General features: G+C 29.0%; 4 protein-coding genes across 5 annotated transcripts in view; 2 read left to right on the top strand and 2 right to left on the bottom strand.

The window, feature by feature from the left end:
- The window catches only part of Dy (transmembrane protein dusky), a 59,451-nt gene that overhangs the window by 3,579 nt on the left and 43,804 nt on the right, over window positions 1–12,068 (top strand). The window lies entirely within an intron of this gene.
- On the top strand, window positions 1,383–4,601 carry LOC140671739 (adipose-secreted signaling protein). The gene is made up of 4 exons (XM_072903307.1): window positions 1,383–1,591; window positions 2,324–2,441; window positions 2,609–2,746; window positions 3,222–4,601. The coding sequence occupies exons 1-4, from the start codon at window positions 1,579–1,581 to the stop codon at window positions 3,418–3,420; spliced, it is 468 nt and encodes a 155-aa protein (XP_072759408.1). The 5' UTR covers window positions 1,383–1,578; the 3' UTR covers window positions 3,421–4,601.
- On the bottom strand, window positions 4,005–7,532 carry LOC140671741 (uncharacterized). The gene is made up of 5 exons (XM_072903309.1): window positions 7,135–7,532; window positions 5,414–5,548; window positions 4,996–5,246; window positions 4,584–4,817; window positions 4,005–4,475 (listed from the first exon to the last, which is right to left on the bottom strand). Exons 1-5 carry the CDS (start codon window positions 7,223–7,225, stop codon window positions 4,005–4,007), a joined length of 1,182 nt encoding a protein of 393 aa, XP_072759410.1. The 5' UTR covers window positions 7,226–7,532.
- On the bottom strand, window positions 8,199–9,870 carry LOC140671740 (uncharacterized). Of its 2 annotated transcripts, XR_012047788.1 has the most exons (4): window positions 9,435–9,870; window positions 8,981–9,179; window positions 8,751–8,900; window positions 8,199–8,654 (listed from the first exon to the last, which is right to left on the bottom strand). XR_012047788.1 is itself a non-coding variant. In XM_072903308.1 (3 exons), exons 1-3 carry the CDS (start codon window positions 9,623–9,625, stop codon window positions 8,856–8,858), a joined length of 435 nt encoding a protein of 144 aa, XP_072759409.1. In that variant the 5' UTR covers window positions 9,626–9,870; the 3' UTR covers window positions 8,199–8,855. The 2 variants fall into 2 exon arrangements, 1 of the variants encoding a protein (XP_072759409.1); XM_072903308.1 differs by having other exon boundaries at window positions 8,199–8,900.

Here is a 12,068-nt window from a genome sequence, read left to right as displayed (position 1 = left end):
ATTGGTTTTTATAGTTGCGAGTTTTCATTGGGGGTTGGAAGGCACATCTTGCGTGTACTTGTGCATTGTTAAGAGCACGTTGAATTGATATTTATATAAGCATCTCTTTCTGTAATACTGAAGATGGTCCAAAAATGGACCAAAAAATTTGTATTGAATAAATTTGTTTTCTTTTCATAAAAAATTTATGCTTTCTTTACCTGTTATACCTTTACTCTGTGCTTGGCTCTTCAAGCTTTTCTTTCCCTGCTTTTTGCTAATTTAGAATCGAGAGTCTTATATTGATTTTGATTAATAAAATTTTTTTCTAGAAATAAATTGTAAGAACCAAAAAAAGAACCGTAACGGAAAATAATTTAACAGTCTGGTTATCATTTCGGTATTATAAATTTAACAGAATCAGTATGATCCGACTAAAAAAACATTTTTGAACTAAAAATGATTATTAATTCTGGTTCCATTTCTGTCTGGGTTTTAATTGTTCGTTTTATAATAGTTTTATAATTATTTCATTAAATTACAAATTACTGGAAATGTCCTTTTCTCGCACGTAAAATATCTTATTAGATGAATGAACCCATACAGCACAGAAAGACCAAAAGACATCTTAAAGATATCTAAAAAACAATGAGTCTTTAAGTCATGTTTAAGTCATCTTTTAGGGACATGTGCTGTCTAGGAAAGCACATAAATTATGTAATAATAATATATTTCAAATCTTTACCTTTTTGCCGTAATTGTATTTTTTTTTTTTTTTGTTATGTACAGTGAGATCAATCGACTTTAATTAATCAAGTGCACATATATTTGATCTCACTTGCGGATCTTCAGAATCAATTTTCTCAAAAACTTAGTCTTATAAAAAAATTCTATACTTTCCACTTATATTTGCATAAGAAATTACTTTATTTTGTTTTCATTTTATTTATTTAAATACTGTTATATGTATAACAAAATTTCTATTATATATTTATAACTTTATATAATTTATATATTTATAAACTTTATATATATATATATATATATATATATTATAAATATATGTAAATTTATTATATATTTTATATGTATACATACATAAAATAATTCTTATATAATAGTCTATTAAAATAATATCTATTAAAATTAAAAAAGATTAAGCGTAGCTAAAATAATACGTAATGTAATATATATTAATAAATTCATAATATTTTCGTGTACTTTTCAAATCCACTAATTATATATGGATTTAGTATGGACATGAACCAACCAGTCGTTTTACCATGACATCGGAAAACTGGCTATGTAGTTTTTAAAATAAATCTAGTTGGCGCTACAAGCGTACAAAGAAAAGCATCGTATGAAAAACAGTGGTGTAGCTGCTTTCAAGTTTCTCTCTGTTTTCACCATACGGGTATGGGGACGAGGTCGCTAAAATCGATTTGGAGTAGTTCTCTAGCTAGCTTATCCAAGCCTAACCTAAACTTGAACCTAACATTAAGTTAAGATTTATTATGAGTTGATTTTATATTAATTTAGTTTATACCACGACCAGTATGAAAGTATCACTATCAAATTTGCTAAACTATTTTATGAAACATGGGAGATAAAGGTAATTATGTTTTTTCTTTCGTAATAAAATGTGTGATTTCCACAATCTTTTTGAGCAATAAATATGTATTTAAAAACATAGTTTATACAATCTTTTTCTTTAAAATAAATAAATTTAACAATTAAAATTAAGGGCTCTTAGTGGATAAGTTTCAATAGTAAAATTTTAAAGAGTATTAATTTTTTAATAAAATCTAAAGATTACCTTATTTATAAAATAAAGATATATGAAATTTTGTTTAATAATAATATAGAAGATATTAAAACAAATCTATCAACAACAATTCTTTTTCATATTAAGATAATATTAATTTTTATTTTTTCTTATTTATAATTTTTATTTGAAGAAATATTATTTGGTGAATTTGAAGTTGATTTTTTATCCACAAAAATATAATCAAAGAAGATTATTATTTTTCATAATTTTTAAAATAATTTTTTCTACTTTTTAATTATACATCTTTCTAATCAATCCTTAAATCTAATTTCTGTGAAAGTAAAGTCTATTTGAAAATTAATTAAATAATAGTGTTGTTGAATAGCTTTATCTATTTATATTATTAAAAAATTTAGTTTGTGAAAAAGTACTTATTTCTAATCTCTAATTAAACTTAAAATCAATATAAAACTTGAACTTAAAAGATATTAGTGTCTTGATATTTTACATATACATATATACATGTATATTTAGTCTAGAAAGTTTCTCTCTTAATTAATTAACTCATGCTTTTAGAGCATCATGTGCACTTTAGTGGTGGAAGTGGACTTGGAAAAGACAACAATATTATGATACAGCCACAGAGACATGGCCATATTGATGTTCACTTAGGATTCTTGCAATTACATCATAGGTTTATAAAACTTATAAATTATAGTTTGTATTGCAATTTTTCTAGTTTTTTTATTAATATTTTTTTAATATATACAAAAAATATATAAAAAACATTAGTGTAAAAATATATATACTGAATACATGACCTATTGAATATAAGTATGTATGAATGTACATTTATTCCAGATATCACATAGAATTCTCAATACCATGGAACACATGTGTCCATCTAGAAAGAAAATTGATAGCTCTAGCAATAATTGCAGGAAAGCACAATCCAAATTGTCACATTGTCGATTTCGTACAAGAAAAAGACGGTTTAAGGTATAAAATTTGTTGCATATATTTTTATCATAAAATAAATAAAATTCTAAAATAAATAAAACTCCATAACGAATCTGATTACGTGGAAATGGCTCTGACAATATACAAGTAATCAAAATGAAGGGCAAGAGTCAGGTGCGGATTTACGTCACAAATAGTCAATTCAATTTAAACACAAAATGACAATAAATGAATGTTTCAATCTACTTTAAGATCATCTTTGGTAATAAAGTGTCACTATAATTATTGAAAATGATTCTAAGATTCAAACATTTATTTATCTTCATTATATGTGTTTAAATTGAATAGTTTAATCACAATAAATTCATGCCTGGCTTTTATTTGTTCTTTAATGTGATTATTTAAATATTGTTGATTCTTTCATGCTCAATACTCATAGCTTTTCTTTTAAATAAATTTTTTTTCATTATTGATGTATAAAATATTAAAATAATTGATTCTTTTTTTTTATCAGATTGAACATAAAGTTACTGGCATATAAAGAAAAGATATTAAAGGAAGATGTCGAAATAATGTGTTGTTTGTCAGGTACGCCATTGAAAATTGTATTGAACGCACGCGTTTTGGCAAAGGATAAGGGCACACCATTATTAAGAAATGGTATACGTAGTATTGGTATAGAAGGAGTGGATGAAGATGAAGTTTCTGAGTAAATCTGCCTGCTATCGTGTTCTCGATGATAAATATTAAGCGTTGAGCTTTGCCAAATTAAATATTAAAAGTTCGAATAATCGGTGGAATTAGCATTCCAGTATAAAAATGATAACAATCGTGAAAGGCCAATAGAATGTTGCACAAGATAAAATAATCTGCCTACTGTTGCTATTCTTAAGCATACGTCACACGCGAGATGCCTGCAAAAGCTATGACACTTATTGTCTGCTAATTATGTATTCACACAGGTTATAACGAGCAAATTGTATTTTATTATCGTTTTATATGTCACTGTCGACTGTCAATTTTCGACGAAATTTTCGCTAAATGAACACGTTTAACGCAAGGCACTAAATCATTTTTTATTTATGTATTCATATATCAAAAAAATTAAGATTAATCATTCAAATAAATTAAAACAAATAAATTAAAATTCTCCTGTGGCTTTTAAATAACGTTTGGCACCTCGTCAAAGTCTCACCAGTTTATTATTTAGCATACGTTATTGTATTCGTAAAGTTGAACCAACAGCAAAATGTCGTGAATTGTCGGTTCTTATTTAAACGTATCTTTAATGTAAATCTTAACATCGAAAATTAAATTTTTTCATAGGAATTCCAGTTGGTCCGTCTACAAATTCACAAATGTTAAAACCTAATTTCGCTAGCGGATGACAATTACTGCTGGGATTACCCCATTTGCCTTTGAACGTCATCCAGCCTGGTAAAGGCTCGTTGTCCTCTTCCAAAAGCAATTCCAATTTTTTCCACGTCGGCCAGGCGGTCCCGAATCCGCTTTCATCATACAAACGTGGTACACGAACAAATTTGTGCTTTCCCGGAGCAGTCCAAAGTCCATGAGAGCCGCGCGCACTGAATAAAATCGGATGCGATCCGTTGGCGGTATAAACTTTTTCAGGAAACGTCGGCTTCTGGAACAGACCCTTTCTTGTCTCCTGACTTTCGTAAACAAAAGTGCCATTTCGCGGATCGTATCGATAAAATGCACCAGCGTCATGGGCTGATACATACATCGCCAAAGGATATTCGTGATCCTAAAAATATATATATATGTATATTTATGTACATATAAATTTAATTACAATAACTAATTACAATATTCAAAATTTTGCGGGGGGATTTTTGAAGAAAGTAGAGTTTACCTTGAAATAAAGACTCATATGTTCCCAATCTCCGATGTGACTGCCGTATTCTTTAAGCGTGCCTATGCACATACCACCCATAGTAGGTATCGGCCAGCTGCCGAAAAATCCAAGATCTAGTACGCAGATAGTTTTTCCCTCGCTAAATGGGTAGAACATCCAATAGGTCACGTGAAAGTGTACTTTCCGATATCCATTCTCTTCTCTGGTTTTATCGAATCGCTCTGTTTTCGTCTGAGATTAATTTTACGTGAAAGAAAAAAAAAAAGAACGAAACTTATATTTATAAGAAAAAATATAATACAAATTTTTTAGAGGTTTCTTTATAGAGTAAAAAAGTCAATTTAAATTTTGATGTTTGGAACGTCCAAAAAAGTCAATATGAAAAAAGTTTTATTTTCGTATTTTATACCTGTTGTATTCGTTCTCGCAGTTTAATCTGTGTTCTTATATCATTAGCATCATTAGATTGTCGTTGAGACAAATGTCCAGAGTCCTGTAGCAGCGGTAAAGTATTCTGTTCGCTTTTCGACTTCCGTTTAGTTCTCGTTATACGTAGCCACGCGTCTTTGGATACGCAGTTTTTCACAAGAGCGTAGACAGGTACAGTTTCAGCGGGTTTTCGACCATATAAGAAAGACGATTGATTTTTTAATAAAGATTCTGTCAAAAAATTCAAAACATTGATAGTGACTATGTAACACAATTTTTTTGCATAGATATATATTTGCATACACTTTACGCAACAATATATGTTTGAGCAGTACTTATTTATTTTATAATCTTTCTTGTCACATTATCCATATGTCACAACTAGTTTGAATATTTACCTACGTCTATTCTAGTGCGAAGATAATATTGATCCGATTGTACGTTGTCGAGAAATTCAGTTACACCAAGGGGTAAGAATCGTTCTCCTGGCGCGAGCCATACTAGAGGTGCCCAATCACGTATCAATTTTTTCACTGAAAAATCAAACAAGAAAATATTTAATCTTTAAATAAATATATAATATCTATCATGTAAAGAATTTGGTATGTAAATTATTTAAAATTCGACTTCACGAAATATCTTAAAATATTGATATTAAAATTATTGATGAGGTATCCTTTATGAATATTTAACAATGTTTGCCGAATGAACCGCGTGTATGAGCGAATGTACGCATTTACATATATATATATGTGTACACATATATATGCCAGAGATCGAGTGCACCTCTAACTCTCGGTTCGACTACATACTCATTTTCGCTATATCGCGAGAAACGGGCACGTAGGTCAGCGCGTGATTCTCGTAACCCCATTATACGAGTCTCTAAGAGCGGTTAAACAGTCTTGCTGATATATTCTTGTATAACTATCTTGTTATACAACGATGAAAGGAACGAAAAGATTATTACGCATGTATGGAATGTATAATAAAATCACATTTAATCACGCAGACTCATAGACAGCCTGTGATTGACTCGGGCAGTCTGTGGTTTCACAGAAATAGAAAAGCCTTTCATTCATAGTTTTCTTTTAATGAATTACTACAAAATAATAAATCATAATAACTAAATTTAACTAAGCAAGTTTGTTTTAATTAGATAAAACATTCTAATATACGCGCTCTTGAGATCTTTAAAGATACCGAATTATGAGCGAAATCGAAAATTAATACGTAACCCGTTTTAATCCGCTTTAACTTATTTTGCTTCTTTTCATGCTGGAACCGGTCCAGAAATGGGACAACCAATATTGAACTCTGTACAACCTGTTTGTTCGAGTACGCGGAACAAATGCGAATGTTTCGTATAAGACAACCATTTCTTGAACATCAAGTTTATCACACTCGTTTTTAAAATCTTAAATATGTATATTTCGCTATTACAATATGCCTTTTAACGATTGAACAAGAAAGTTTTATAATCCCGAGCTATATTTTACGACCGTGTTGTGCAATCTTTGCACACAATGTATATAATCAACTATTTATATATTATATCCCTAACAGCACACATGTTCAAAAGATGTTTTTAAGAAATCCATAGAATGTTAAAACATATTTTACATCCTCTTATAAACATCTTTTTGAACATGTGTACTGATAGGGATTTAACATCTTATACTTTATTATAAGTGGCTGAATTATCATTATTGAGATACTTTTGTTATTATTATTAAATGATTTTTTTATTATATATTATCTAAATGAAAAAAATTCTTTTTATTACATTTTTCGCTGTTTACATAAATTCGATAAACGGCATTCTTTTTCTTATAATTCTTTTTATATAATTACAAATCCGATTAATTGTAGTACCAATAATATTATAATCACAAGCGAACAGCTTTAATCGATCAAGGATCGATTGTTTCATATATTGATAAATCACGTGATTAATTCAACAATTTAAGATACACTTGAATGTTGAACGCGCACCACAAAAATTCTGCGCAATAAATATATTATTTTTTACACACAAAAAACTTGCAGCTTAATTTTCTTTTAAATATACTCGAAGTTTATATCGATCTATATATATTTCATATAACGAGATACATACCTCGTTTTTCATTGGCCGCGGATAGTCGAAATCCTGCGACCGCATCACGAGTCAACATCAGTATAATAAATAATAATCCAGTCATGTTCATTCCATCGATGCATTTTGACACAAGGAATGTGATCCATAATCACCGATCCGCGTTCTTCTTCATTTACTTCCGCATTCCTACGATTCGCGATTAACACCTATACGGAGAGAAGCGATAACGCGGAAAGGTAGTTCTCTTCGACATCGAAACGCTTCCTGGATAACTGACTAAAGCGCGACTACCTCGCGTTTTACGCGCCGCTCACTAGACAAACGTTGCAGTTGCACGTACGTATTGCAGGAGGTATACGCACATTTGTAACCAGACGCGCGCGCGATGCTCGAGAGATATTACGAAAGAGATCCAAATTAAGTTATGGCAAACGAAAAGGAAAGCGGAACAATAGAATGAAAGAGAGAGTAGCGTATTATTATATTAATTATTCATACACACTTTTAAAGATATTCGTACAATATATTATATTTATACATAATATATTTTTTATTATTTTATTAAAGATAAATAAAACTAATTTCTTACACATAAAATGTTGCCAATGAAATACTGCATTATCATTCGCTATTATTTATTTCCTAAAGTAAATATAATTCAAATTTGTACCATCAATTTTCAAGCTAAGCAGAGATTCAATTTTAATGTAAATCGCAATTCAATACAACGAGATTATTCTATTAAATTAAAGACGATAAAAATAGAAAAAAATATACCTGAATAATTATTTGTTAGGAAATATTTAGATCTTGCGATCACAAATCTTTTGCTTATATAATAGATTCTATATTTGTGCATTTATGTACAGAATATAAACAAAAGTTGGAGCATTATTCTAACAGCGTATTCATAGTACCAAATCGAAAAATTCTTTATCATCATTTTCTTTTTAACGAAGAATATCGAGATATCATAATTTAAAGATTGAAAATCTCCAATTACTTGTCAAAGGAAAGAATATAAAAAAATTTTTCAGTTTGGTTTGACTGCGGGAAGACACTGATAGAGTACTACTCCAATTTGTTTATTCCCTGTAATTTTATTTGTTCCTTATGTAACAGACAAATAATATTTGCAAAATCTCTATAAATTTGAAATAATATTAATGAAAAAAAACTTGAGTATAATATCAGGGACTCCCAGTGTTATATACAAACAAGTTACAAGCTGCTCAAAATCGACCACTTTTCTATAATTGAAGCACAAATTTATTTATCTTTGAAGAACTATATCATAAGTCTTCAGCCAGCAGTTTCTCGAGCGAGATAAGAAGCAATCAATTTTTAGCAAAGATTAAATCTTACAAAATGTTGACTTTCTGCATTAGATAAAATTTTAGATCTACTCGCTCGAGATTTGGGCGGATGATGACTTTGCTTATAAATATATAAATTAAAAATTTTACAACCAGGAGTCATTTATATACTTGACTATTTAGAAAACTCTTATTTTTTGTTCTTCTTGCAAAATATACAATCTAAAAATTTTGGAATATTTTGATTAAACTATCAAAATATCTAAGAAAAATAATATTTATACAATAATATTATATATATAACATTTCATGTGTTACCTTTAAACAGATATTATTTAACTATAATAAAGGTAAAATAACCGTATAACAATTAATATTTATCACGCAATGGCTGTGCAAGCCAATTGTACGTTTCTGACAAATTTATAATGCTTGTCTGATTTTTCTTCTGCAATTAGGACAAGAAGCCTGGAACATAAAGAGCACAATTATGAATCTCTATGTATAACGTAAAAAATTATAACGGTAGTAGGCATTTTAAATTTTACCCCAGGGTCAAATCTTCTCAATTCATTAATGCAATCTTTATGAAAATTATGTTTACAAGGACGCAATTGTATGACGTCCGATTCAATTAATGCATATTGGCAGATTGAACAATTGCTCATATCATCCTTACTCGTTGTAGGTTCCCTCCCATCTTTACTTTTTATAGAGTTTGATGAACTTCGTCTATTGAATGTCGTGCTAGAAATAAATATATTTTACTGAGGAATGATGTACGTAACATTTCCTAATGTCATGATCTTTCTACCATTATTCCTAGTAGATAAAAGAACGATAATTCTTTTGTCATATTTACAAATTTAATTGTCAAAAAAATACAAGCCAAAGAATAATCATAAGTTCAACAAGGGAAAAGTAAATATCAAGAGAAAATTAGATAACAATCGCGAGTACAGGCAACGATACATATATGCATGTATATATTAAGATGGATACTTTTCAGCCTTATTTGACGATATCGACCAAGAACGATCTTCGTAGCGATCCTCAGGCGGCCTCGCATTTCTCGAATACGAGTGCTGCTGTCCCTCCTCGCGATTTTCGCTGAACACATAATACAGAAATGTCGCCAGTCCAATTCCAACTCCGACAAGGAGTACTAACCCGGGATACGTCATTTTTATCATTATGGAACCTAAGCGATGAGCTTACAAGTATGCCTATCGCCCGTTCTCATTACAGTTCTGTAATTTTGCAACATCGTGTCATTTACGAATATGACATGCGGCCAACAGAGAAAGACTAATTACAGAAATCTCCGTTCTGCATCAATCGACAATAATCACTTTCTCTATCTCACTTTCGTACAATAACAGAACGAACCATTACGCGAATGTATATGCACGATTGTAGATTGTATATATATTTGAAACCTAACTTATCCTGAATCTAACTTGACCTAACCGAGAAAGAGACCGGAATGTCCACAAGCTTGCCAACTCTTCAAATTTTCACACAAAGATTTTTCTTGAAGTACGCTAACGCCATCTAGATCCATTTTAGAGCCTGTGGAACTGCATATCTACTTTTCGGTTCCATGATAAAACAAGATTGGTTTGTGTCCACCCTAAATCCATAATCCATAATTGTGAATTTGCAAACTTATCAATTTTATAGAATTAAATCAATTAGGACGAAAAAAGTCTTTACTCCTTTTTATCTAATTGGACAAGTTTAATGCGATTTCGATCTTCAATGTAAAGTCTGATTATGAATTTAATGCTCCTGACGTAACGAAAATACCTTATTAACTGTATGAAAACGTTGAGAATTTTACGACTTAACGAGGTTTAGTATTCTGGAGATTAGAGATACTTAACTGTAAAGTTGTTCGATAAAAAAAAACTTTTAGATTATTATATAAATTTTTAAATATTATTTATATAAATTTATATAATTCATATATTATATTTTTAAAAATAACAGAAGGTCGCTATATAGCAATATATTATTACAACGTAACTATTTATTGTTTCTAACATTTTAAATTGTAAATAAAATTTAGTTCACGCTTAATAATATGTTTCAAATAAAACAAAATATTACTTTCACACATTCATTTTAAATAATTTATTTCCGCTTGAAATAGATGAGAGAACGAAGCAAACTAGGAGGTAAAAATAAAGAATACAATGATAGGAAAATTATCTTTTTATAATTATTATTTTATTATAAAGGGCAATACGTTATATATATATATATATATATATATATATATATATATATATATATATATACATATATATAGACACAGTTTCTGGAAGTACCGAGGTGCAGTCTTAAGATTCTAAATAGACTCTGTAGACCACTGTACATACAAGACTATATTCATTAAAAAGTAATATCCTTTCTCTAATTTGTCATTACGATACTTAAATAATATTTACAGCCAAAGAGAAAGAGTTTAGTCCTCTAGTTCCTTGGAAAAGTATATACAAGAGCGATCGTGTCATTTTGTTATTTTTTTTACATTTTACTTTTTACATTTTATTTGTTTATGTGTCGATTTGTCGTTTCACGATGTTTTACTGTATCATTTTAGTTAGTTTTCTGTTTAAAAATGCCAAGTCGCATGTAAAAAGGACATTAAAATTAATTAAATAAACTATTTAAAAAACAATAGGTATATAAAAAATATTAGAAACGAAAATTTAAACATTTTCGTTTACCGAATTTAACACACTTAACACATTCGTATTTCGAAATGACAACTGCGTAAGTGTAGCAAAACGACAAAACATATGGCAGAGATACAGTAAAATCACATTGTCAATTCCATGTATAACATATACATATATATCACTAGAATGGTCGCATTACCAGATAATAATAATGAAAAGAACGTTACTATATTTTTTCGTTGAGAATAGCGATGCAATTTCGTATCGCGCGACTTTGTCATTTATATCTGTTTAAAACTTCAACTTGGTCGTTTATGATTGTGTATTAGATTTTAATTCACTATAACGTAATTATAATGCAGCATGTCTCGCTAAGACGTTAAATGATATTTATTAGAGTCTCATAACCGTGTTAATAGAACGTGTTAATATGAAATCGCTCGTATATAAATACGAGCTTCGTGTGCAGAGATTTTTGCCGAGACACTTTATATCTACAAGACATCTCACGGAAAGAATAAACAAGTCACGTATTTCGAAAAGTATTAATGATGAAAAAAAAAAGTTAGAGGTCAATGTCTTTTGGTCCCATAGTCATGACTATATAGACGGAAGACAAATAAGCTATTTTTGATGATAAAAGAAAATGATTTTAAATGTACAAAGTAAAATTATTTTTAATGCGTGAAATATTTTATTGAAAATATTATAATACACACAAGAAAAAAATCTAAACAAAAATATTTTAAATTATAATTTTTTTTGTTTTTATAGAAAATGTATTTAATATATATACAATTTATATAATTTATTTATATGTAAAAATTGATTGCTTACGTGAATATTTAAACTATTGATTAAGTATATATATATATATATATATATATATATATATATATATATATATATATATATGAAGAATGATTAATTTTTCTGTAATAAGAGATAA

This window comes from Anoplolepis gracilipes, chromosome 12 (genome assembly GCF_047496725.1).
Source record: "Anoplolepis gracilipes chromosome 12, ASM4749672v1, whole genome shotgun sequence".
Lineage (NCBI taxonomy): Eukaryota > Metazoa > Arthropoda > Insecta > Hymenoptera > Formicidae > Anoplolepis > Anoplolepis gracilipes.
This window is presented reverse-complemented; position numbering and strand designations above follow the sequence as displayed.